Raw genomic sequence first — 27912 nt, 5'->3', positions numbered from 1 at the left:
AAAATATGTAAAAGTGATTATCTGATTGAGGTAAAAGCAGTTCCTTTAGGATTATATATCCCATTTGGAAATGCTGAAATCCTTCTGTGTGGAATGGAAATTAGTGCTATCACAGATTGCATGGCAGACTTCTATTGTTAGAGGTGTTTGGTAGCATTTGGCCACCAACCTAGAATTAAAAATATTGCTGGATTTCTTCATGTGCCATGTGCAGTCCCACATATAGATTCTGCGCCTAAGTAGTGCAGGTTCATGAATATTCTAGAGTTCTAACTGGGACACTGGTGATCCTCTCACATATCAACAAGAGGCAAGTGAACATGCCTAGAGAAGTGAAATGAGAGCCACATTTGGTTCTCTTCTGATCTCTGCAATAGCAGCAGCTAGGGCAATGCTTTCTGTGGAATCTCCCCACAATGAACTTTAATATCTGTCTTTCTCAGATGGGGATCTTTCTTTTAGTCTTAGTTTCGGTGTGCCTTGCCCTCATCTTTGTTCTTCCTAAAAACTGTGTTGACTGCTTTTACTTCCAGCGTAAGATAATTGTGTTTTCAGTTGCATAGGGTAAAACAATGCTGTTGATAACTAATGGATATCCTGCTAAATGTTGAACTGAATTGTTGGTCTTTTTCTGCCTTCCACAGGAATTTAACCTTATAGACAGAAGAGAACTTGCTCCACTTCAAGAACTGATTGAAAAACTCACTTCAAAGGACAGATAAGCAGAAGTGAATTTGTGCAAATCACTTGTTTGGTTTAAGCAGGCATGTGGTGTTTTAGGGATTTGAGCTGCAATCCTCTGCACACTGATTAAGACCCATGGAACTTACTCCTGAGCAAGCGTGTGAAGAGGCTTGCAGCCTTTTAAATTTTTGTTTATGTTTTTAGAAAGAAAAGGAAACCTGTTCTTGTTTTTTATTTGGGCAACCTAGATCCATTCTCTGTGCTTTTATTAGAGGAACTCGTTTGTCTTTAGTGAGACACACACAGTAAATGGCTTTCTGTTCTTGTTTGTTGTGTAATCTTCTTTTAGCAGATGTCGAGTGTTTATAAAGGAGAGGAAAAAAAATACATGCTTGTTGGGAAATGTGACACTGCTGGTTGTATGGGTTCTGCGTTGCCAGTTGCAGCCCATTCTCAGAAAGTCCTTTAAGAGACTTAACATTCTCTAAGTGCCTTGGCAGACTCTCTTCTGAGGTACAAAGCACATACAAAGAACATTGCTGGAACCAGAAAACACAAATTGCTACCCAGGACTTACACTTCTTGTTAGATATAAATAAATAAATAAATATGTGTAAACCTTTTTTTAAAAAGCCATAACTTCTAGAAGTGATCTCCAGCTTTTAATGCAAAACAATGCCTTTAGAGATGAATGTGGGCTACAGGAGGTGGGGAGAGAGGGGGGCTCATTTTTCTTTCTTTTTTTATGTCCTCAGAAACCCACCCAACGTCTTGCATCTGTGGAGGACTAAGGACAGCCTGGGGGTTGACCACTTTCTTCTTTGTTGCTTGCATTTGTTCTTCAAACATTCAACTTTCCTTTAGATTAGCCAGCCTGATTTTGATGATCACGGGAGGTCAAACTGTACTGTAAGCTTTCTTACCCGTATAAATCGGTAGCCTTGCCAGAGCATCAAGAGGAAACAAGGGGAAGTTGTTTACGGGGAACAACAGTGGTGTTAACAAGGATTTTAAAAATACTTTTAAATCCACCATAGTCATTTTATTGCGAGTGGCAGAAATCTCACTTGACGTACAAGTGTGGGCTCCTTAGTTGCAAACTGCCTCAATCCATTTATCATATGGAACACTTGCCATTCCATTCATCTTGAGCGCACAGTCCCACTGCAGTCCTAACTGTGCACCCAAATGCAGCAGTTTTCTTATATGGCACACAGTACCACTTTTTCATGTTTTTAGATGTCTCGGTTTACTTTTACTCACACATATTTTGTATTTTTGTCACTCTTTCTTTGTTTCTTTCCCTCCTTTCAAATGAGATGACCTAGTACCTTATAACCAAGCACCCAGATAACCGTCACCTGTTGGTTTGTGGATGTTTTTGATAGCACGTTGGGAAACCCAAGACTTTTCATTCTTAGAAGTTCAGAACATGAGCTATCTCTGATTCCCACATGTTCATAAGATTGTCAGGTTTAATTCAGAGTTCTATATACAATCAGATCTTTCTTGCACATTTGCAACTTGCCACTTCTCTGATTATATAGTGTTAAATCTAAAATGTTGGGTTTTTTTGCTGATGCATCATACTCTTCAGATGTTCTTAAACCAATTTGCACAGAATGATTTAAAACGGAGTTCTGTGTAGTATAGAGATAGCTTTCCTTGGGTGAAATTGATCTGAATCTGCAAATTCACAAAGTGGTATCTTATTGAGTATGCATTTCAGACATAAGCTGTGTGCCCATGCATGTCCCTTTTAAAATCTTGTGTGCACAACACCTTCCCATAGTATGTTTTTTGCAGTGTGTGTAAGTTACTTATGCACAATGTGTGTTTTAAACACTGCATTATCCAGTGTTCAACATGCTCTTGAGCTTAAGACGTGGTCTTGAATTATTTGTAACTCAGTCATAAAAGGAAAAACAAGAAATGCCATGAACTCATCTAGGCTTACTTCACCTTGATAATTAGGTAGCCCTTGCTCATTGTACCTAATGTACATATTGCATGGAGCACCATAATTCTGCATGTAGATTTAGCAAAATAAATGATCAGCAGTTTGGGTACTACTTAATATGCACACACGGTATTACATATGCTAATCTTTTATGGTATTACATATGCTAATCTATGTCCAGGCTTGATTTTATAGAAGTCAGGCTTACCATTCTGAGATCAAATATTTAAATAGATGTTTGAGGACCTTTTAAAAAACTGGATTTTACAGACAGCAGTTTATAAGGAAGGAAGTTACTATTTAAATGTTTCCCACTGATGAGCAATTTCAATCCCTTGAAATATTAATTTAACACACACACAAACACACACTTTTTTTAGGGACTGTTGTGAACCTTCTATAAGGTAAGTCTGTTCTGTAAAGGTACAGTGAGAGTGTATTAAGTTTCAAATGCTCATTGTAGGGGGGGATAATTTGGTCTGCTTTCGTTTGCTGACTTCTTGGTTGGATAATAAAAGGCTGGAGATCACTGAGAGTACATTTAGTTAAACTCTGTTGATTTCATTAAACTTGAAAACGAAAACACTGAAGATATCTCATTGTATTGAACACAGAGTATATCTTTGTATTGCATTGGGAACTTTTACATTTTTCAGTGATGGCCTTCAAACACAATATATACTATTTTACCAATGCATTCAAACGTAAATCCAGGTCTCCTTGATTTTTTTCATCTGACCAAGGATTTTGAAAACTGAACACCTTAGTATTTTAAAATCCACAAAATTATAGTCTGGATCTGGGTTTCAATCTTGAAGGGATACTCTGCTAAATGCCAGGTTGCTTTTTTATATATTAAACATTGGCTATTCAGGCCTGGGAATATAGTCACAGCCAGCCATTGTATTTTAACACTCTTTTACATTGTGGAGGAAGAGCGAAGGAGCTTCAAAAGTCTGAACCAGTTTTACTCTTATTTCAGCTTTCAGTGTGTTTCTTTGTTTTGGTGATGGGGTTAATAACTTCAGGAGGTAACTTTCCTCAATCTGATGAGACAGAGTAAAATTGATGGTCATGGAAGTTGATACAAGTCCATTAAAGCGGTTGTGTTGTGCTTTCTTAGGCCAGTGAACAAGGATTTACATTGTTAAGACAGATTTTTTTAATTCTGACCATAGAAATTGTATGTCTACTTTGCATATTCGTGTCAGGGATCCGTGTTCATTGCGTAAATATAAAAATGTCCCACAATATTTTAGTGGTAACTCAGCTTTAGCCAGAAAGCTTTCAAAAGGATTAATAGCTCTTCTGTAAATTCATGTCAAGTTTTTGTTTACTGCTTACTATGCAATCTAGAACTCTGAATATTTGCAGTTGCTTTTAAGATAGAAAACCAGAGACTCTTTAATCTTTTAGAACTGAAATCTCTCTCTGAAGTTCCCTTTACAGGCAAAAGGCCAATTTGCTGCTATTGACTCTTCTTACCTTTTCAGATTTTCCCTCTCTTTTCCTTGAGCTCTTGCCTTGAATTGCCATACAAAGTTTTAAGATTTTTTTTTTAATTAAAAAAAAATCAGCATGGGAATATCTTAAACCAGCTGACATGTATTCTTTCCCCCTGGAATACTATATTATAGGTGAAATTCCTTCTTTCATATTAAATAAAAACAAAAAGGTGGACCTGCCAATTTTTCAACTGCAACATTCCCATGTTACTTAATATGTTCATTTCTTTCCATTGCATTTCTTTTAATAGGTAACTATTTAGGGTTTTCTAGACTGCATCGATAGAACCACTAGCCACCTTAGGAGTGAGATATTTAAATTTAAGTAAAAGTTTAGTTGGCATCTTATTTCTGCCAGTTGTACACATAGTTTCATTTTTTGAAATTCAGTTCCCTCCTAAAATGGCAAAGTAATTCAACTTTTGAAACTCTTTGTTTGCTTGGGTTTTTTTTTCCTCCAAGAACACTGTCCTTTCAATAGTTTTTTCATAGATAACTGTATTTTTAGGGGAAATTAATTTTTATAGCCACTAAACTGTACTCATTATTTTTGTACATGTATAACTAGGTCATTCTGGGAACACAAATCTTTTGAAAGGTCATTTGGTTCCATTTTTGAAGACATTTATTCACAGATGTTGTGTTTGCTAAATATTGCCATAAAAATCAGTACCTTTTAACTTGTATTGTGAAAATTAAAAGGCTTGAGTAAATATTACTCATTGGTAAACCTGATACACGCAGACAAATCTGCCTAACTCTTACTATAACTGGCAAAGCCTTAAGTGCAGTGGGGGTGACAGGAGACTAGATAAAATATAGGACCACTTGCTTGTGCTCTGCTAACAGGGAACATCCAGGAGCATGGAGGTTTCCTGATGTGCACTGCACAGCACACATCAGCTATGGCCACAGATTCCTGCCTGAATCAGGCTAGGTCTGTCCAGCCAGCATAATCAAGCAGTCTAGCTTGCAGGACTGCACAGCCTCCGGCTACAATTGGTGATGGTAAGAAGGGGAAGGAGTTGCATCATCATGGGGTTGGGCAGCGGGGTGAGGGATTTCCTTGCAAAAGAAAAAGCAGCATTTTGGGTCGAATGCTTAAACTGCAAACCATCTCCTAAAGGTGCTTTCCACCTGTAAAGAGTTTAAGCTGTGGCAGGAGTATTCACGCATGCAGCTCTCTCTCCCCTTGGCAGCTGGAAGCAGTACAGGAAAAGCCTTACAATTTAATTGTTCCGAGTGCATAAATTGGTTCCCCTTGTACTTGATTTAATGCTGTAACAGTCTTGCCTTCATGTGTGAGCTCACTCAGTGACCCCTTCTCTGAACCTGGTGTTGGGCCTGCTTTCTGGAAGCAAGAAGGTATTGCAGATGCAACACTATGATGTCTGCTTCTTTTAAATACTCCAAAAGCAGCTGGACAAAATAGGCTTAAAATATAAAATGCAACACAGAGACCTGTACTGTACGCAGACTGTGCCAATATTACTTCAGTTTGTAGTCATTATTGATCAATACTTGTTTTAAATGAAAACAGCTTTTTGTTTTAAAAAAAAGTTGAATGTCTGAAATTCTGCAACACATGTATTGGAAAGATGTAAATAATGTATACAGATTGTTGTAAGTGATGGGATGAAAAATATATATAAATTCTAGGCTTTTTCAGTAAGGAACTGAATGCTGTTTATAAGAAGAAAAATAAATAGCTATGTTTGACCACGATTGCCTTTTATTTCCCTCCTCATCCTAACTTGCAGTTTTTCAGTGTATCCATTATGTACACATTGTACACATCTGAGCATTCCACATACAAATTACTTTATGTGATCACCTCACCTGAATTTGTGAACTATTTGTATTGCAGGCAAATCTAAGAGCAATAAAACAAACCTGATGTCCTTCCATTTTCCTTAACTCTTATAGCCCTGAAGTTTTGGCATACAACTGAAGTTTTCAAAATGGGAGGCAAGCTTACCAAGAAATTATAGTCAGTTGTGGAAAATGAAAGTCCTTCCTCAACTGTACCCAAACTCAGACATGGGCTGTTTCCCGCTTCCAGTACAAAGCTGGAAGGTAATATGTGGCTGTTAGGAAGGAGTGCTAGAATGCACTAGTTTGGTTTCACTTTTGGTCTAAAGATACATGAAACAAAACTGTAATTAAGCAAGTTTGGTTTGGTTTGGTGCCTCTTGAAGACAGCTTAGGAACCTGCGAAATACCAATCATACTTGAAGCAGACCCATTGAAATGGACTCATTACTTGAGTTCATTGATTTCAGTAGGTCTGCTTTAACATTGGATATCCCCTGTGTGTTTGTTTAAATGTGTAGCTTGCTGTTTATTAAGGATTCCTGTGTGGGTTGCAAAATATTAACATAAAACAACAATCACAAAACCATTGTAACTAAATTGCCTTAAAACTATTGCTCCCATCATTTAACTGTTAAGACACCATCAAACTTCCATAAGGGTCTGAGCAGAGATGCTTTTAGTTGGCAATGAAAGGTAAATGAGATCTGTGTCAACTGCACTGTAGAGGAAGGGGCATCTGTTGGCTACAAAATTTGTGCCCCTAGTTGCAGCTGTTATAAAAAATGTGTATGGATTCTAGAATAGTTTGAGCAACACATTTGGGCAAGAAAATTCTTTAAAGTCAGATTTGCCCTTAGAAGTGGTCAACATCCAGTAATGCGTGTGGGAATTTCTACAGAATTTCTACAATAGTTTACATCTCCTGTGTGAAGCCTTTACTGCATGCCACTACTAAATCTTGAATGTTCTGGTTGTCTTGACCATAACCTGGGCAACAGGTTTCTATGGATGTCTCATTTTGTTCCTCTAGCCTTTCTTCCAGTATTTGTTTGGCGTTTTCTGTGCAAAATGAGCTCTGTGTGGGGATGGTGTATTCATTAGCATTTGCCTTTTCCAATTCAATCCTTAATCTCTCAGAAGTTATTGCTGAACTCAAGGTTACCTGGGTCCTATTCTTCAGAATTTTCCGAAGACTAAAAAAACCTAACAAAAAAACCCCTCCTGGAAACTTTAAAAGTTTCTGTGTCCAAATGTAAATGTGAAAGGCACAGGAATCGTACATTTTGAATTGTTTGTTTATATTTCTAGATCAGTACACATAGCATTTTCTAAGGAATAAAAGAACAGGTCCCTACCCTCACTTGGATGTCTTAGGCAGAGGTGTAGCTAGGAGTTGGCAGAACTGACCCCTGCTGGTGTTGACTGTGGAGTGTGTGACGCTGTACGTGTGGCGACATGCTGTTGCAGTGAGATCAAACACGGGGAAAGCTACACGTCTTTCTCACACCATAGCACAAAAGTGGGCCTTCCTCACTTTGAGTATCTGGGTCATGTAAAATGTAGTAATTTCGAATATGGCTATTGCAGTAAAGTGATTGGTGGCAGTAGCAATTCAGCTCCTTGTCAGGGATGCAACAGATCCCAAGAAAGTCATGTTGGAGAAGGCTATTGATGGTTGGTAGCTGTGATGGCTACGATGTGCCTCCACGGCTGGGAGTAGCAATGCTTCTGAATACCAGTTTTTGGAAACCACAGGAGGGAAGGAGTGTACTTGTGCTTAGAGCCTCCTTGCAGGTTTCCTAGACATCTAGGTGACCACTCTTGAGAACAGGATGCTGGACTATACTGGCCATTGGCTTGATCCGGCAGAACTCACCTGATGTTTTTATGCTATCCTGAAGCTGGATGATCTAAAACCGAATTAAGGGAGAATTTAAACCAGGGTCGAGAGCCTTCCAGACATTACGGGGACTCCTAACTCCCACCATCCTTAACCAGTGGGCCTCAGATCCACCATCCGTGATCCACAATATGCGTGGCTTCTCCCTTAATTCCAGATCTGAAAGCCTCCTAGGCTATGTTGTTTAGTCGTTTAGTCGTGTCCGACTCTTCGTGACCCCATGGACCAGAACACGCCAGGCACTCCTGTCTTCCACTGCCTCCCACAGTTTGGTCAAACTCATGCTGGTAGCTTTGAGAACACTGTCCAACCATCTCGTCCTCTGTCATCCCCTTCTCCTTGCACCCTCCATCTTTCCCAACATCCAGGGAGTCTTCTCTTCTCATGAGGTGGCCAAAGTATTGGAGCCTCAGCTTCACGATCTGTCCTTCCAGTGAACACTCAGGGCTGATTTCCTTCAGAATGGAGAGGTTTGATCTTCTTGCAGTCCATGGGACTCTCAAGAGTCTCCTCCATCACCATAATTCAAAAGCATCCATTCTTTGGCGATCAGCCTTCTTTACGGTCCAGTTTTCACTTCTATACATCTCTACTGGGAAAACCATAGCTTTAACTATACGGACCTTTGTTGGCAAGGTGATGTCTCTGCTTTTTACGATGCTGTCTAGGTTTGTCATTGCTTTTCTCCCAAAAAGCTGGCGTCTTTTAATTTCATGACTGCTGTCACCATCTGCAGTGATCATGGAGCCCAAGAAGGTAAAACCTATCACTGCCTCCTAGGCTATATGCCTTTTCAAAGATCACAGCAGAAAAAGACCACAACACGCGGCATTTTTAACGTTATTTCTAAGAAAGCTTTAAAATCTGCTCCTGGAAGGCGGAGTGCGATCTCGCCCCAGAAGCCTGGCACGCTGCCATGGCAACGACGTAACTGCAGCAGGGGGTTGGACTAGATGACCCTCGAGGTGCCCCTTCCATCTCCAGGATTCTACGACCCAAGCCGATCGAGGCACTCACAGCTCGACAGCGCTCCCTCCGGCTGCATCCGTTGCTCGGTGTGTGATTGAGCTTCCCTTCCCATGGAAAGCCGGCCCTTCTGAGGCGAGCGAGCGCGGTTGGTTTTCGCTCTGCCGCAAGCCGCGGTCGCTGGCGCGCGCTTCGCCGTACGGTTTGTGACCCTCTCGGGCACCTGTAGGGACTCTTCAGGCGGCTGAGGAGGGGAGAGAACGACGACAGCTGCGGCTTCTATTATTATGATAAGGCCGTCATTGAAGTGAAAACGAAGCCGGAAGGAAGAAGCTGACTGGACTCCCGCTGGTGACGTCACTGCCCGGCATAGCCAACCCCGAGCGACGCCGCGCCAAATTCGAACGGCGGCTGGCGGGACAAACGGGATTGGCCGGCTGGCTGGCGCGCGCGCGCGGGCAGACGGGCTTACGTAGCCTCGGCGTGCGGGAAGACCGGAGCGCTCCCGCCTAGGTTTGTCCTCTCAGTCGCACCGTCTTCCCCGGGAGCTTCGCACCGTAGCCGGTAGGCAGTTTCCATGGCAACCCCACCTAAGCGGAGCCGGGCCGAGAGCGCCATCAAGAAGATCGCCATAGAAGGCAACATAGGTGAATTGTCTCTTATTTGCGCTGTTTTATATATTCCGCTCCCCCCTCCCGCTTTTCGGCAGTGTTGGTTGCGGGTGGGGCTTCCAATGGCGGTTTACAGAGAGCCGAGGATAAGGCCAGAGCTTCCTTCTCAAGAAGCACGGCATAAAAGGAAAAGCGGGTTGGGAGGGAGGAGGAAAAAACGCAGGCTCAGGGGTCAGTTGCTCGACTTGGTTGCGAAAGTTATTGTAATAAAGAACTGGCTGGACTAGGCAGTAGAGATAAAACAAAACGTGTGTGTGTGTCTATATATATAGACACACACACACACACATACAGTGGTACCTCGGGTTAAGTACTTAATTCATTCCGGAGGTCCGTTCTTAACCTGAAACTGTTCTTAACCTGAAGCACCACTGTAGCTAATGGGGCTTCACACTGCCGCCGCCACACGATTTCTGTTCTCATCCTGAAGCAAAGTTCTTAACCCGAGGTACTATTTCTGGGTTAGCGGAGTCTGTAACCTGAAGCGTATGTAACCTGAAGCATATGTAACCTGAGGTACCACTGTATAGATATATACACCCACCCACCCACCCACCCACCTGCCTTAGCTGGACAGCCATGGTCCATAAAGTGCTGACCTGCCACGATCTCGCTTGGAGCTTGGAATATCACTCCACAAGTAGACTGAGCTGCTTCACCAGGCAAAAAAAGAAAAGAAAAGAAAACCTTTTGCACCCAGCAAGTTGGAATGCCAAGATGCTGCAACCTTCCAACAGCTTGACCTCACCCCCAAAGGCACACTCCTCCATTGTCTCCCGAGGCGGACAGATGCCAACAATGACGAAAAAGTGGTCTCATTTTTATTGCTGGATGGAATGAGGAATGGCTGCTGCTGTGGGAAGTGTCTGTAAAATATGGGAAGTGGGAAAACCTTGGGACCAGCTGAATTACACTCTCTTCCATGGCATTGGGCTCTCAGTGTGGGGCAGGAGCTGAGGAAGAATTGACCTTAAGGGGGTCAATAAGCTGAAGGGGGAGATGGTTCTTGCCTTGTGGGGTATGGTATGGAATTGATTTGATTTACTGTATTATATTACCATGCTGCTTTTTATTCAGATGAATCCCAAAGCGGCTTATGAACAATAAATAGCAATAACATGATAGAACATCGCAAATGCAACATAAATCATATAGAAGATAATAGGTCCCCAAAGCCACAGGTGCCCCCCCACTCCGTAATGGGGTTCCTGTGTCTTTATATTATACAGGCAGAAATGCTCAAGCTCTCCCCACTGCTGTGTTGAGCAGATGTGTGTGGCTTCTTTCCTGGCAGTGCAGTGGTACCCTGCTCGCTCTCCCCCCCCCCAATTCTACTTATTTAATTTTAAGAACTTCCATGATACTTTAAGGTTTACAGTTTCTTTAAGCATACAGTATCATTCAAAGTTCATGTGATGTAACAGAAGAATGCTTGAAATGGAAGATGTCTTTAAAATTCAGATAGCTAAACAGCTTTAAAAGGTACCTTTGTCTGCACACAACTCCTGAGGCCAAAAACCATCACATATATCATCTTAAGATTGTTATTATCGTTTATATAGTGCAGGAGCTCTGGCAGGCTCTAGGGCAGGAGCGGTTAACCTGTAGCCCTGTAGATACTTTCTGACCACACCCATCAACATCTCTGACCATTGGCCATGCTGGCTGAGACTGATGGAAATTGTGGTCCCACTGCCACCAGGACAACCAAAGGTTAGCCACTCCTACTGTAGGGGTTTGACAAGTTGCAAAAGAGTAGGGCAATAATACTTGGTGTACAGTACATCATTATGGATCTATGGGAGACAGGAAGTAGAGGTCCACTGTTGAGCCCCTCAAGCCTATAATTTTGGGTGTGCATTCTAAATTGACTTCTAAAATTACCAAGTTTGTAAACTTGAAAATGTTATGTATATACTCTTCCCATTGATTTAGCTTTGTATGACCTTGCTTTATCTTGCCCCACCCTACACCCAAACAAAAGACTCCTCAGCAATTATTCTCTCATCACCCATACAGCACACCCTGTTTGTCGAGTGAATTAGTCTTCAGGCGTGTCCTTAAAACTTTCAATTTTAAATGTGAAGTGGTGAGTTGGGAAGAAACTTGAAGACTTGAGGTGCTTCACAGTATTTAAATTAAAAAGTAAAACCATGTCCATAGATGTTACAGCCTAAAAATCCAAAGCTATTGGGCAAGGAGAAGGGTATAGAAAGGAGACAGAATTAAGCAAAAATCAGTAGCCGGTGAAAAGTGTGTAACAAACAAGAAAATTGAGTAACAGAACCCAAATGAACAGCATAGTTGAGAATAATAGACAAACTGTGCCTACTATATTTGTCATGCTGCCTATGTTGGGAAAGCAGGGTATCATTTGAATATATCATAGTAAGATGGAGTGGAGAAAGAAGGAAACCAGAAAGGAGATAATTACTTTGATTTGTGATGGACCCATCCTGTATGTCCCTTCCTTTATTTTGGGTTCACATGCAAGAGTAAACATGAATAGGACTAGGCTACATGGTTGCAGTAATACAGACCTTGGGTTTCTCCCATTAAGCTCTTATGGCCTTGCATCTTGGTAAACATGTGTAGGCTCATTCTTCAATCTAGAAAATAAATGTTATACTGTCACTGAAATAAAAAAACCATATCTGTGCCCAAATGATGAAATTTTATGATTTGTAAAGCAATTATACATCAAACAGTGTTTCCTATATCTGGTACAATGTGATGAATAATGTTTATTTCATTATGCAAATATGTATAGATGCAATTTACACAGGTGATAGTGAAGCAGTGGAGAAAACTTTTGTGGGGCGTGCTATTATTACCCTACATTCTGCCAGATATTAAAAAATGAAAATAGTTTCCTTACTTGTTTACATTCAACAAATAAAATGTTTCAATTACATTTGTTCTGTCAAACATTTCCTCTTTTCAAATTGGTGTCAAGCACACGAATGCCAGTTTGATCAAAATCGATTTTATGTCCACAGCTGCCGGGAAGTCTACTTTTGTGAATATTCTCAAACAAGCCAGAGAAGATTGGGAAGTTGTTCCAGAACCAGTAGCAAGGTGGTGCAATGTTCAGAATTGCCCTGATGACAAAGAGGTATGAGGAAATATGATTCTGTGTTTAGGGGCGACGGACATATTTTCTGGAATGCAAAGTGTAAATGGAGTTTTTTTTAAAAAAAAACCACCACCAAATTTCAGTCTAGATGAGTGGGTGTATGGTCTATATTTTAGACTAGTGATGAATATAAATCTTTGCACAGTTCTAGATTGAAAAAGAAGAACTCTGCTTTCATTCGCCCATGACAACAACAAAAAAAAATATTGCAGAAGTAGAACTGCAAAAATAAATATGGAAATGAAGGTTCTTTATGCAAGGTTGCTTTATTTTTGTAACACCACCCATTAGAATTTTTATTTCTGACTCTAGACAGAATTTCTTCACCCAAATGTTCCTACAATCACCATGTGGTGTGTGTGTGTGTGTGTGTGTGTGTGTGTATTGCTTCAGCAGTTGAAAAAACAAAAGGAAATTAAGATCTATGTTAAATAAACTTCTCTGTTTTTAATGCTAGTGCAGCAGATCTGCTCTCTAGTGGTCAGAGTCATGAATGGCAATGCATAGCTGTGTTTCCAGCAAAGTATAAATGAACTATTGCAAGGGTTTTTGAGGTGCAAATCTTTTTTGATTGGGATTCTTAAGATGTGGGTTGTGATAAGTATCCATTTAGTCTCCTGATCTGAAATAAATGAAGACAGACTTCTCATTGCTTGGGGCCTTTAAATGTCTGTTATAAGGTTCAGAATCTCTTTTTCCTGCACTGGAATTCACAGTGCGTGGTCAAAAAAGTAACTACCGTATTTTTCGTCCTATAGGGCGCACCGGCCCTTAGGACGCACCTCGGGGTTTTTTTTTGGGGGGGGAATGCATTAAAAAAAAATTATTCCCCCCCCAGCCGCGGCTGCCACCCCAAGCCTTGCGCACACCTGCCCGAAGCACGGGGCGCCCTCCGGAGGGCTCCCCGTGCTTCGGGCTGCAGGCTGCTGCCCCAAGCCTCGCGCGCCCGGCGGGACCTCTCGCCGGGCGCGCAAGGCTTACAGACACCCGCCTGAAGCACGGGGAGCCCTCCAGAGGGCGCCCCGTGCTTCGGGCTGCAGGCTGCTGCCCGCAAGCCTTGTGAGCCCGCGGGAACTCCCGCTGGGCTTGCAAGGCTGGCGGATAGCTTCCTGAAGCCCGGAGAGCGAGAGGGGTCGGTGCGCACCAATGCCTCTCGCTCTCCAGGCTTTAGCGAAAGCCTGCATTCGCACCATAGGACGCACACACATTTCGCCTTCATTTTTGGAGGGGAAAAAGTGTGTCCTATGGGACGAAAAATACGGTACTTGGAAAAGGTAATTTTAAGTATTAAATGCATGAAATGAATTTTTTGGTAACTATCTTAGGTATGTAATATTTGGTTTTATGAAGGTTACCAAGCATACAGTCCTCATCTTACCCAAGTTAGAGCATTTCTGTTTCTAGTGGAAAGGGTCATGACATAACAAGCTAAAACATATGGGGGTAGGAAGAATACTATTTCTAAGTATCAAGATTGGATTGTATGCTTTTGCATGTTATAGGAGCATGCTGCCAACTGCTTTTGGACATCAGTAGCAGCTGTTACTGAATTGTCTCCCTCAACAGATGGTATGAGCATGGCCAGCTTGATTTTTAACGAAACTGTCTCATGGCAGGAATAAAAAGTGTCCTCAATAATAAATAATAATAAACTTTTATTTATATCCCACCCTCCCCGGCCAAAGTCGGGCTCAGGGCGGCTAACATCAGATATATAACATTAGTATAAAATCAAACAATAATTAAATTACCTCCTAAAAACGGGTCAAAATCAAATTAAATCAAGAGTTTGATATTCTCTCCCACTTGCTCTCATGAAAACTCTTGGAGGCTGATCCTTCTTTTTAACTCCTGAGGCAGAAAGTGCTTTCTTTGAGCCAAATCCCTAGACTTTTTTATTTCGTTTGGTTGAAACCTTCAGTGACTTGTCAACATTTATTACCAGATGCTTGATTTTTAGCCAGTGTATCTCACTTCTACTTCTCTTCCTACTGTTTGTGAGTTTAATTTTGGGGCAGACCCTCTTCCATCTTCCCTGGGGCTGCTTAAGAAAGACCAGTGTCCCCTGTTGGGGGGCAGTAAGAGCTGGAGCCCAAGCTACCTTTAAAAAAACTCATATTATTTGTATTTTAAACAGGAGCTTACTTCCTCTCAAAAGAGTGGTGGCAACTTGCTTGAGATGATGTACGAGAAGCCAGAGAGATGGTCTTTCACTTTCCAGACTTATGCTTGCCTGAGCAGAATCCGGGCTCAACTTAAATCTTTTGAAGGGAAACTCAAAGAAGCTGAGAACCCCGTCGTCTTCTTTGAGAGATCTGTTTACAGTGACAGGTTTGTATGTGTTTCTTGCTAATTCTTGCAGTTCCTTTCTTTTATGTGTTGCTCCTAATGGCCATTTCAGTTTGTAAGACAAAAGCTTTCCTCCTCTGGATTGTTAGAACGATGTTCTCGACGCTGGAATGAAACCAAAAAGCACGGCTTCTGATTGGCTGCAGGAAGCTCCTGCTGCCAATCGGAAGCAGCAGAAGCCACGTCGGATGTTTGGCTTCCAAAAGAACGTTCGAAAAACAGAACAGTCACTCCCAGGTTTGCTGGGAGCCAAAACGTCTGAGTACCAAGGCGTTCGGGAGCCAAGGTATGACTATATATGAAAAAGTGGCATGGAGGGAGAGAAGCAGATGTTGTTAGCTGCTGCGTTGATCGCAATCTCTGTATTGGTTTCTGCCATGCTGTTCTTTCACTTTGCAGAAAGCAGTATATGAGGATACCTCATATACGTTAAGCTGCTCCTCTGGAACTTCCAAGCAGCTGCTGGGAGGCTGGCTCTATGTAGCCAAAAAGCAACAATTGGTTGATCAGTTGGCTAAATTTTGGAGGTGTGATTGATTTTCCATGAATTACAGTTGCAGGGTTAACAGTCCCTGAATACCTAGTTCTTGAAATTGCAGACCCCTAGAAAAAATACCTGTGTTCAAACTGAATCTAGAGGGGTTTGGGGGCTTATAAGAGAAACTGTATTATAATGCTCCTGTGTAAAATGTAATGCAAGATAAATCCGTCATTTGCCCTTAAAAACAGAAGGCCTTCCCAAAGAGATGGCCACCATCTTGGTATTGAGCAAGCTGCCCCATCATCATTGGGCATATTGTTGCCCCTCCTCTCCAGTTTGCTCAAGGAGAATCCATACACAGACCATTCAAGAAGTTGTCAGGGGAATGGAGTGTTTGCAAGTTGATAAACAAGGCTTAGAGAGAGCCACACTGTTTCTTCCTTTGTAGGCTCTCCTCCCATTGGGGAAATGTGTTAACCCAAAGATGTACAGGTTGTCTAGAAGATACTCAGACTGTGGCAAGTGCCCAGTGAAAGGGCATTCTGTACTGGTGGGGCATCCGCCAAAACACATCAGTGTCCACTCACCTCTGTTATTCATTGAATCCACTCTTCTACATAAACAGCCTTCAGTGGTTTACAGTTTCATCCCTAGTCATTAGCTACCTATCGTCACTCGCCTTCCCTTCAGCAAATATTCTTACATCATTTTTTAGAAAGGTTAGAAAATGACATTGAGCTTGATTGCCTCCTTTGGTGTAGGTACATTTTTGCGTCTAATTTATATGAGACGGACTGCATGAATGAAACCGAGTGGACTATTTACCAAGACTGGCATAACTGGATGAACCAGCAGTTTGGCTCAAGTCTTCGGCTGGATGGCATTATTTATCTCCGAGCTACCCCTGAGGTAAGAAATGAAGTTTGTGGGCCTGTCTGACAACAGAGCCTGGGGGCCCTCACCTCTGTCAGTCAACCTAAATCTTATTGAAAAGGCAGAGAACACACTGGGCTGCGTCTTAACAAGTTCAGGTGCTGTTATTACATGGATTACATTGTGCCTTGTGTACAGGTGGGTGTAGGATTGCAAGTTAAGGGCGAATGACAATACAAAGAGTTCTGTGGCGCCATAAAGACTTCCCACAGCACAAGTTTCTGTAGGTCTGTGTTAGCTGGTGTGCTATTTTGTTTCGCTTTGCAAAAATGCATGCTGAAAAATACATACAGTAAACGAGGAGTCTTTGAGGTGCCAGGTTGACATTTTCTGCAACACATATGTATTTTATATACCATTTCATACATTAAAGTCTCTAAGCAGTTTATAAAAGAATCCTCAGCCTTAACATGTTTTCCCTTTAAGGTTAGTGCCTGTTCCCCTTTAAGATGATTATTATTACTGCTTCATTCCAGTTGTGACTTCTTTATTTTTAGAAATGCTTGAATAGGATTTATGTGCGTGGGAGGGATGAAGAACAAGGCATTCCTATGGAATATCTGGAAAAACTTCATTACAAACATGAAAGCTGGCTCCAGCACAGAACGTTGCGGTAAATATTAAATAGATTACGAATTTAAACCAGCGGATAAGATAGTTGCCATTGCTGAAAACTATAGATATCTTACCTAATTTTAGAAACTGTGCTGTGTATATTTGAGACCCTAATTTATAAGACGGTAAAGAATTCTCAGCCTGGGCAGCTCCCACGATTAGAAATGCAACAGCAAAGGCTTCAATCCTGTGCACACTTTCCCAGGACTTACTTCGGAGAAACCCGCATAGGGTTGTGCTGCAAACTTCAAGAAACAGACGTATTTTTGTAATTAACTCCCTTTGCCCTCTTCATGTCTTCAGTTTCCCAATTCAGATGTCCTGTTTTCTTTACAGAACGGATTTTGAATACCTGCAAGATGTACCTGTTCTAACACTGGACGTAAATGAAGACTTCAAAGGCAACAAAGACAGGCATGAAGATATGATTGAAAAGGTAAAAGCCGCCAGAAAGTATTTAACATTTCCCTTCTTGGACAACCACACTTAACTATTTTAAAAAGCCCTGGTGGTTTAATATGTTGATGGTGGATGATGAAAGTCTACACATACAAAGGGGGACATATGTGGAATGGTCCCCGTCCATTAGAGTAAATGCAGAAGCCCTTGCAAATACAGGAATTTTCTTGGTTCACTGGAGTCTTCGTGCCCAGCCTGTAGCAAATAGTTTTCAGATATGTTTTCTGTATATTCCTCTTTTTTCTCCTTTGCACTACAAGCAGTAGTTGACCTTTTAATTTTGGTTAGCTCTCTGAGCAGAGCTTTCCAAACTTTTCATGTTGGTGACGCACTATTTAGACATGCATCATTTCGTGACACATTAATTCAGTTTTACTAGCAAGCCAGAGGTTAAACTAATCCCTTTCCAGCCGCAGGAGGAGTGCAGGGAGTATTTGCATGACACACCTACACACTGCAGCCAACACACTAACGTGTTGCTACACACAATTTGCAAAGCTCTGCTCTTGAGATACCGTTGCGTTTTCATAGTCATATAAGTGCACAATCTGCTTCCACGTTTCTGAAAGCCTGAAGGAAGTTCTGTTGCTTCCCTGGTCACTGTTGTACAAAGTTTTTGGCCACATTCACACATGAGCTAAACCGTGGTTTGTTTAAGTCCTTTATGGCGGTTTATTTAGGAAGACTTGAATAATCCTGCTCTCATCATATTGATGCAAAATAGATTGAAAGAGTGATTCCTTTCTCTCTACCCCCAACTGCTCCATACCCACATTTGCTACCCGAGGAACGCTGGTCTGTAGTAAGGACTTGAACGGTTCTGCTTCCTTACAGAAAGTTGTATTTTTCTCCAAAGCGTTCTCAAGAAATAGAGACTTGATTTTGTTTTGGTGATTGAAGAAAGTTTAAACTTTCTTAATTGGCCAGTCATTTTAGTGATGATTTTGAATTCTTTTTATGGAGTTCTGTGTTTATTGTATATGTTGTTACATACACACTGCATTGATATATGAATAGGAAATATGTAAATATGTTAAGTAATAAATAAATCCACAGCAGCTGCAAACACTCAGCCCTCTTCGTACGTTTACAGGTGCAATCACAAGGCCCTTCTCCCCTCTCTTGGTCACTTTTTGGAACATTACTATGAACTACATTAGTGCGGATTTTGTGCCATCTTTGGAAAAGTGATCAGAAACTTCACTAACAGTACTTTGTATGCCGCCATGCAGTGCTTGTTTTTAATCTGAGATGGTTGTGGCATTTATTAATGTTGGCTTTCTTTAGTACTTCTGGCCACTGTTCACATTGTTTTCACTCGCCTGGGAGAACTTGGTGCTTCAGGGCTTCTGAAGCTAAGCCAGTATGAATCTGTTCAGTCCCTTAAGTGAGAAGCTACTGGCAGCCCCTAAGAGATGGGTGGAGGTGGGGGTGATTATTTGAGGTAAAAACCAAACCAAACCCTGAATCCTTTTAGGAGCTTTCTAAATTTAAAAATGTGTTACTCTTGTGGCAAGTTAGTTATTCTGTGATATGAAAGAGACGTTTCCCAGAACCTAGCAACCAGTGCTTTTTTTTTCTATCTTGGTCACTAATTTTTGATAAATTCTGTGTTTTTGTCTTTGCAGGTCAAAGAATTTCTGAGCACTTTGTAGCCATTCCCGAAACCACACCGAACTCGAGCATTCCTGGCATTCATATTGCTTAGTTTGCGTTGCCAATTCTGCTTTTGCTTAAGGTGTCCGAGGGCAGAATCCAGCTTTCATTGCATTGCTGAACCTTTGCAGTGGACTGGGTTTTTATAGCACTTATATTGTATTTGGCTTTCTTAGGTGAAGTGTTTGGAAAGACCCATCCCTAATATTACAAATCAGAGTTCAGGGAGTCCTGCGAAATACATTCTGCTTGCGACATAAACGAAATAGGCGGAACCGTTTACTTTTCTGGAACTGAATTTGTGAAACCTGTGTGAGAACGTGGGACCTCTTTGTGCACACCCACAAGTTGATTGGGATATTCATAAAGTTCCAAGAGCAGTGGGATCATACTAAAGGGATGCTGTTTCTGCTCACCTAGATTTTGTATGCATGTGTGGTTAGGAAGGGGGGCATAGGGTCTGCATTTTGTCCAAAGCGGTCTGCGTGTGTAAGGGGTGATTTTTTTTTTTTTTAAAGCCATATGCAAACCAGCCAAAAGCAACAGCATTGTAGTCAGGTGTGTGTTTGTCTAGAAATTAAGGCAGTTCTTAAAGGCAATCCCTGGCACCCGCTGCTGTTTTCCAAGATAACTGCTTTTGCCTGCTTCTGTAGAGAGGCACAGCAATCCAACCAGGTCAGGGACAGGGAGAGAATCACTGAACTGAAAACTTAGCCGAATCCTGCAATCTCTTCTTTACTTAAAGCCAAGGTGCTACATACAGAAAACTAGAGGCAAGAACATGCCCAGTAGGATTCTTCCCCTCCACAAATGTTTTAAATGAATTATTTCCTATGGCAGGATGGGGCCATTTAATGACTCCTTGCTTTGTTCCTGAATTGCCCCTAAATGTGGTTTGTTTTAAACATTCCCTTTCCCATCAGGGCTGTTTGAGGGGAGGGGAGGATGGGTGGGCATGTATACATACAAATCTCGTATGCACTGATAACGGGAGTGTGATGTTTTATGAATTTTGCAACCCTTTGGATTGACAAAGGGAACCTCTGGAATAGCCATGGTTTGAATTTTTATTCTTAAAACTGATTTTTTAAAAATAATAAAAGTTACGAAGGATCAAACCAATTGTGTAACCCACTTGAAATCTATATTTATTTTAATGCAATGTATTACTGTCTGGATGTAGTTGGCCTCAAGGTCGTTTTAGCATCTGAAGATTCTACAGTGTTAGTGCTGTGATCTGTGTGATCATGTTGGAAACTTTTGGCTGAAATAAATATAGAAGCGTCTTCAGTTCTGCGCCACTTAAGTCATTTGTCACAATTCTTCGCATGTTTCTCGCCTGGATTTGATTCTCATTTCCCCTTTATCTCTAAACTGCAAGCCTTACCCCCACCCCCAAATATCTGAAATAAGTGGGATAACCTACATTCTTCGCTCCACATACATTCTGTGTTTAGACCTCAGCATGCTCCGTTTGGGCACAGTCCAGCGTAGAGTGAAGGGAGCTGGGACCAGATCAGCAGTTTTCGTTTCTGTCCGTCTCTCGGCTTATACATGCATCGCAGCTGCTCTATGCATAAATAGCCAGAGGTCTCCAGCAACAGTCTCTCTTCCTCCTACTCCCATGCCCCATAAACATTCTTTGCATTCACTGCAGCAGTTTAAAACCGACTTTACAAGCAGCAGACTTTGTCCTCTTTAAAAGCACAGCCTATCCGTTGCATAAGGATTATTTAACTAGACCTGGGGCAAGAATTGTCAACCAAATAGCGTTTGAGAGCTGGTCAGTTTGTGCTTCAGTGTCTATTGTGAAGCTAGAAACTTTGAGCTCATTGAAGAAGAGGCTACAGCCCCCCAAATAGATCCACTAGGGCCCCCTCGGATTCAGAAATTGAACTAGCGGGGGGAGTGGTGTTCATTTCCTCTCAGAGCTCCTCTGGTTTCTGAGAGTTCACAAGGCATTGGCTAGAAGCATAGATCTGCAACCGTTGCTCTTATCGTTTTAAAATGGAATCTGAAATTTTACAGCCCCAAATTCTCTTGTGTGCCTTCCTGCTTTTTGCAAAATCATTTCCTCCTGGAGCAGCTGTGGAGAACCTGTGATGCTCAGGGGTCAGCAAACTTTTTCAGCAGGGGGCCGGTCCACTGTCCCTTAGACCTTGTGGGGGGCCAGACTATATCTTGAAGGGAAAAAATGAACGAATTCCTATGACCCACAAATAACCCAGAGATGCGTTTTAAATTCCACATTCTACTCATGTAAAAACACTGTTTTCTGGATCGTCCATGGCTGAATTTAGAAGGCGATTGGGCCAGATCCAGGCCTTAGTTTGCCTACCCATGCTCCAGTGGCTGGTGAATTCCAGCTCCCATCAGCCACAACCAGCATGGCCAAGGGTCACATGACAGGAGTAGTAGTCAGCAACTGCCCGGGAAGCTGCCTGCTCTCGATGGAGTTACAGGATCAGGTATGTAGCTTGGAGGGTACTTCTGGAGTGGCTTCAGGTGGCTTCCGATCAACTTTGGCTGGTGGCCCAGCCTGGACAGGGATAGCCTAACTACTGTTGTCTATGCTCTGGTAATCTCTAGGTAAATACATAGGCAGAGCTGCCTCTGAAGATGGTTCGGAAACCAGCTGCTGCAGAATTTGGCGGCCAACTTGCTCACTGGGACCAAGACAGTTTGAGCTTCTTACACTGATCCTGGCCTAACCATTGGCTGCCAATTAGTTTCCGGTCACAATTCAAAGTTCTGGTTTTGACCTATAAAGCCTTAAGCAGATCAGGACCACAGTACCTCAAGGACTGCCTCTCCCCATATGAACCTACTCGGACCCTGAGATCATCTTCTGAGACCCTCTCTTCCATGAGAGGTCTAGAGAGTGGCCTTTTCTGCAGTGGCTCCCCATTTGCGGAATCCTCTCCCCAGGAAGGCTCACCTGGCACCTTCATGACATCTTTAGGTGCAAGGCAGAAATGTTTCTCTATAACCTAGCCTTTGATTAACATCCTATGGCCTTTGAAATGTGTTTTTTTTTGGGGGGGCATATTGCTTTTTGTTTTATTATGCATTTCATGTCCTCGTTTTGTATGTTGTGAACTGCCCTATGATCTTCGGATGAAGGGCGGTTTACAGATTCAATTGAAAAATAAACACTTGGAGGGCACCACGTTGAGCCTGTCTTGGAGAATATTGCGTATACAAAATTAACCATTCTGTGTCAGGGTGTTACAAACCAAATGCTAAGATTTATGCACCTCCGCTAACAGTGGACAGAAATCCGATAGTCAAGGCTCAAAAAAGCACTCCTTGAGATTAAATTGGGTGGTCTTCCAGATGTTTCTGGCCTCTCAGCTCCCACCAGCTGCATGCAGCATGGCCAACGCTCAGGAATAATGATGGGCAACATCTGGAGGGTGATAGATCCCCCAGCCCTGGCTAAATCATAGGGGATTTGAACAGATAGCCATCTGTTATGGATGCTTTAGTTGAGATTCTTGCATTGTAGGTTGTTTGACTAGTTGTTGGGGTGTCCCTTTCAACTCTGATTCTATGAACATACTTTTGTTCCCCAAGGCAGGGTCAACCCCAAAAAACGAGACGCCATCTACTTGCAATTGAAGATGGAACCGTGTATTTCTTTGCTGCTTACAAGCAAGAATAAAATACACAATTGTCTCGAATTTTGTTGGACTCATCCTTCTCTTTCCCTTCTTCATAATGGGATCTTGACCTGGCCAATACACGGTACAAGGTCATTTAATGGTTTCCTTGCTGCTGCTGCTGCAATTCCTCTTTCTGAAACATTGCTGAAACGAAGCCTTGCAATTCCTTAATGCTTTGCAGAGTGCTCCCTCCTACCCTCGCCTTTTCTATTAAGAGTTTGCTTAAGAGATGGCGCCAAAGCAGAGAAAGTGGAGACGTCAATTCATTTAATTTTGGAAATATCAACAGAGTCTAAAAATACATCTAGCATGAGTAACATTTAATATTTCAGCTTCAGGGTTGTTTTTTTTTTAAAAAAGAGGTGATCTAATGGTCCCTGAATACAAGGATTTTGCTTTTTCTGACGGAAAACAAGTCTCTTGCACATTTTGCACAATATTTCAGGGCAGCCGTAAGTTAAAAGGTCAGGCTGGAAGTTTAAGTGCTGGCTCAATAGAAGCAAAGGCTGGGAATAATATACGTTTATATAGCAGGGAATTCAAGATTTGCGTTCCAGCATTATCAGCACTGGAGACAAGGGAATAGATTATCAAACGTGATTGTGATATAAAAACTAGGATGGCAAAATGCGAATCAGGTTCTTAAAGAGCTCTAAAATGTGTCCTAAGTGATTTAGTGGGTCTCAGATGAGATCTAACCTAAGTGCAAAGTGATCCATATTGGGAGAAAAACATAGCCTAACTTCATCTAACTACCCTGTTCTTGAAGGTTGTAATAGATTGTGCTTTTCAGTGCTTGGAATGATTTGGAAACAAGCTAATAAGAAACCAGTATCATGATGTCGCTACATAGATCGACAGCAGTCTTGCCCAACTGGTGCCTTCCATATGCTTTGGACTACATCTCCCATTGGCTGTTTAGGGATGTTTTTAATGTCTGATGTTTTATTGTGTTTTTAATATTTTGTTGGAAGCCGCCCAGATGATGATGATGATGATTATCCAGATGGATGCTGTAATCCAGAGCTTTTCAACCTTTTTGAGTCCACGGCTTCCTTCCTTCCTTCCTTCCTTCCTTCCTTCCTTCCTTCCTTCCTTCCTTCCTTCCTTCCTTCCTTCCTTCCTTCCTTTGGCATCCCTGTGGGACTCAGGTGTGTGTCACCCTTCGCCCGCAGAGCTGGCAGCTCCTCACCTCTTTTCAAACACCCTCCCTTGTGGAGTGTTTCCTCACTCCCCCGGTTTCAATAATTTCCCCTACTAATTGTAGCCTTCTTTGCCGTATTCCATTCCCCCAACTCTCAGCAGAAACTTTTTGGGGCTACATTGGCTAGAAGAGATTGTAAAAAACCAAGTTGTAGGGCATCTGCTGGTGCAACGCTGCTGTTGGATACAAAATTGAGTCTTAGGCAGTGCTACTCATAATTAGTTTTTGGGCAGAATCTTACTCATTCCATCAGCGCAAGGATTTCCATTTGTACTATAAGAGAACTTCCTCCCCTGTGCTCGCTGCTAAACCTGTTCTGGGGTTTCTCCGCAACAACCCAGAGCAGATTTGGGAAAGGAGAAGAGGGCAGTTCTGTTGTGCAGGTTAAAATCCTTGCACTGATGAAGAAGATTAGTTGGCTATTGCCCTTTCTCTGCTGTCATGAACAAAAAAAATCAATATTAATATTACATGTGTAGTATAAATCTCCTGGACCTTTGAGAATAATGCCTTGCCTCCTATGCAGCTATGGCTTTTTAGGGTCTAATCTCTAAGGGTTTCATAAAAAAGAAGAAGTCGTAATTAGATATTTTGTGTGTGTCTATACTTCTGGTTGCCAGCAGAGAAATGACAGTCCTTTCAAAGTCATGGCCAGGAGAGATTACTTATTTGGGTTTAAATCAGATTATAAAAATCCTCCCTTGAAAATATCATTTCCATGCAGGTTGATTCATTGAATATAATTGACCTTGGAATGATGCTCTCTTCACTGAGGCCTCTGGCAAGAAAATGCTCTTCTGTGTGGAGCTCCCTAAAATATTGGCTATGGTTTTCATGCTCCTACTTGAGATGAGAAAGGAGTGAGACGCTTCGGACGCACAATTGTGATTGTGCTCAGTTGTGCCACACGGAGTCGCTGTCTGCTCACATGAGTGAAGAAGCACCAGCGTCTCCACTGAATGGCTTCGACAAAGTGGCGAGAGAGGTCATTCCGTCTCTGTGCCCCAAAGCCCAAGGCATTAACTGATTATTTGTCTTCTGAATGGGCAACTATTATTTTATGAACTGAGAAGTAAGCCCCGGCAGCTTAAGCAAAGGGTTCTCTAAAGGCTGGGCACTATTTTTGACACCAGAAGGTTTTCTCTTTCGCTCCCAGCTGTTTCAGCTCTGCGGCGAGATATTAATGCACAGATAATACTAATCCTGGCATCGCTGCATGAGAACCGTCTTCCAGGGCAGAATCTATTGCGCCCGGACAAGACAGCTTGAGGTTCTAATACTGGCAGGGTAGCAACAACAGCAACAAAAAAAACCTCCAACACCCTGGCAATTAGACATGTTATTAACAGAGGTCACTGCATACAGCAGAGGGTGAAATACAGAAGGTGTAAAGAAGAGCTTGTTGCCAATCAATTTCACGGAACAAACTGAAGTTTTCATAATGCGAGAGAAGGGGGAAAATATTTACATTTCTCCACTTCTGTTGGACTTTTTAAAGCAGAGGTTGGGTGGTCATAGAATTGCAGAGTTGGTAGGGACACCGATGGTCCTCTAGTCTAACCCCCTGCAGGGCAGGAATATCTGTCAGGGATTCTTTATCTGTGATCCCTGGATTGGACTAAGTGACTCTTGAGATCCTTCCCAACTCTGCAGGATTCCGTTATTCTAAGTGACCACGGTGTTCTTTGGGGGACAGGGCTGTCTTTAGCATATGCGCCCCTGGGGTGCAAAGTTCTGCCCAGTGCCCCAAAATTTAGTTTAGCCACCCCCAAAGGGGTGGGGAAGGGGAAGCCTTGTTGTTGAGCTTTATGGGGGGAGGAGACGCAGCGGAAATAACTGCTTTTGTTTCCTGACTCGTCGGGAATATTTGATGCTATGGAGTAACAGAGCGACGGAGGAAGGGACAGGGACTTTAGCTCCATTGCTTTTGACTGCCGCCAATCGAGAGGGACCAGAATGCAGTAGGTATACATTTGGCGCCCCCATAATACATTTGCGCCCCCCAGAAATTGGCGCCAGGGTGCCCTGCACCCCTTGCACCCCTGGATAAAGACGGCCCTATTGGGGGAAGCCGTATGCTTCAGATTTAGGGTGAGCATAATGGTTGAGCCAGCTATCGGCCTTCCATTCTGTTTCAAAAGGTGGAAAACCTTGAACTTCCCTCCTCTAGTCTGCATTGGGATCTTGGACTTCAGAAGGAAGCACCTGCCACTTTTCTTTAAAAGTGTGGCAGCCGCCCGTTTTTGCGGCTCCGGCTTAGGCTACGTTGCCCGCTGAGCTTCTGTGATACTTGTGAACAGGCCCAAATAATCAATATAGTCAAATGGAAAGAACAGGCAGGCGAGAGAAAGCACAAAGACAAGAGAGATGGTAAGCACATTAGCAAGATGCAAAGTTGTGAGGTGGGAATATAAATAAATAATTCTTCAAACAGCTCTGCTTAGATATAAAAAATGTGCATATATCATGCCAGCTGCTCACTTTAAAAAAGAGAAAAAAGATTGTCACCTGCATATTTAGCCTTTAAGAAAAAAAGGAGACATTTTAGAGACTCTTGCAAAACTACTCTATAGTGTCTGTGTGTGTGTGTGTATGAGAGAGAGAGATAGAGAGAATAAATGAATGCCTTTAATGATGTGACCACAGTCCTAGCCAATCAGGCTTGCGGAGAGTTGCCTGTTCTGGGGGCTGGGGTCAGGGTAAGCTCGGGCTTCCCCCGCCCCAGCCCCGCGGCCTGGGGGGGAAATAAATTTTTTCCCCTTTATTTCCCCCCCAAAAAACTAGGTGCGCCTTATGGGACGGAGCGTCCTATAGGGCAAAAAATACGGTACATGTGGCAGAAATTAAACACAGAAAACCCTGATGTGCACGACATGAATGTTTGTGCATGTTTAAATATACAGTGGTGCCTCGCAAGACGAAATTAATCCGTTCCGCGAGTCTCTTCGTCTAGCGGTTTTTTCGTCTTGCGAAGCAACCCTATTAGCGGCTTAGCGGATTAGCGCTATTAGCGGTTTAGCGGCTATTAAAGGCTTAGCAGATTAGCGGCTAAAAGGCTATTAGCGGCTTAGCGGCTTAGAAAAAGGGGGGGGAGCAAAAAAAAATTGGAACACTCGCAAGACGTTTTCGTCTTGCAAAGCAAGCCCATAGGGAAAATCGTCTTGCGAAGCAGCTCAAAAATGGAAAACCCTTTCGTCTAGCGGGTTTTCCGTCTTGCGAGGCATTCATCTTGCGGGGCACCACTGTAACATCCACAGAAGGTAAAGTGCTACAACAGCAGGACCAGGTGTTAAATGGAGCTTGTGACTTTGTGTTTCCGGGGGCACAGAGGAGTGAATGGAAGGGAAGTGATGTGGAAAGTTAGGTGGATGAATGAAGACAGAGAACGAATAATATTTATGTCAGTTGATGCTACTGTTAATGCTTTCTTTCCTGGGTTGGCCTACTTTTCTAGCCACCTGGAGTGTGAACTCTGGTAATTTGGCAACAAGCTAGGCAGGAGTGCTCAGGCACAGCTGGATATTTGGCTGGTGGCACCAGTGATTTCTGGCTTGCTGGCTTATGGGTGTTGCATGGGAAGGCGTTTGAAGTTGCTTCCTCTTGAGAACAAGGAAAGGAAGACTGCAACATTGGATGGTTGCCCAGCTCTTGGGGAAAATAAAGAGCCATTCTTGGGAAGTACAAATCACGTGGTCAGGAGCTCCAGAGGCGGAGAAGGTATTGCTGTTAACTGCTCACATTTCACTTTTGATGTACAAGATATTTTGCAATCAACAATCTTGCTCATCCTTAAAAACAACCCTGTGAGGTAGGTCACCAGTATCCTTAAAGACAGGCAAGTGAGTTGGTTTGCATGTTCCACTTATCTGTCTGTCCTTCCATCAGTAAACATGGCATTTTAGAAGAACAGGCA

General features: G+C 42.5%; 2 protein-coding genes across 4 annotated transcripts in view; both read left to right on the top strand.

Annotated features, from left to right (window-relative positions):
* The window catches only part of MOB1B (MOB kinase activator 1B), a 244326-nt gene extending 238452 nt beyond the window's left edge, over positions 1-5874 (top strand). For 2 of the 3 annotated variants that reach the window (XM_082236773.1, XM_082236772.1), the window contains one exon: positions 645-5874. In XM_082236773.1, the coding sequence (XP_082092899.1) occupies positions 645-722 (78 nt within the window). In that variant the 3' untranslated portion in view covers positions 723-5874. The remainder of the gene's footprint in view (positions 1-644) is intronic. The other variant, XM_082236774.1, reaches the window with a different exon arrangement.
* Positions 5875-8842: 2968 nt separating this feature from the next.
* DCK (deoxycytidine kinase) lies at positions 8843-20420 on the top strand. Its single transcript, XM_082236756.1, has 7 exons — positions 8843-9477; positions 12501-12616; positions 14775-14968; positions 16229-16376; positions 16898-17013; positions 17352-17451; positions 19103-20420. The coding sequence occupies exons 1-7, from the start codon at positions 9408-9410 to the stop codon at positions 19127-19129; spliced, it is 771 nt and encodes a 256-aa protein (XP_082092882.1). The 5' UTR covers positions 8843-9407; the 3' UTR covers positions 19130-20420.
* Positions 20421-27912: the final 7492 nt, after the last annotated feature.

This window comes from Podarcis vaucheri (genome assembly GCF_965113315.1).
Source record: "Podarcis vaucheri genome assembly, chromosome: 9".
Lineage (NCBI taxonomy): Eukaryota > Metazoa > Chordata > Lepidosauria > Squamata > Lacertidae > Podarcis > Podarcis vaucheri.
This window is presented reverse-complemented; position numbering and strand designations above follow the sequence as displayed.

Excerpts from the sequence above, each read along its gene's own strand:
- DCK (XM_082236756.1), top strand. The coding sequence starts at position 9,408 with ATGGCAACCCCACCTAAGCGGAGCCGGGCCGAGAGCGCCATCAAGAAG. Across the intron at positions 9,478-12,500 it reads CGCCATAGAAGGCAACATAG|CTGCCGGGAAGTCTACTTTT; the intron begins GTGAATTGTCTC and ends TTATGTCCACAG. Across the intron at positions 12,617-14,774 it reads ATTGCCCTGATGACAAAGAG|GAGCTTACTTCCTCTCAAAA; the intron begins GTATGAGGAAAT and ends TATTTTAAACAG.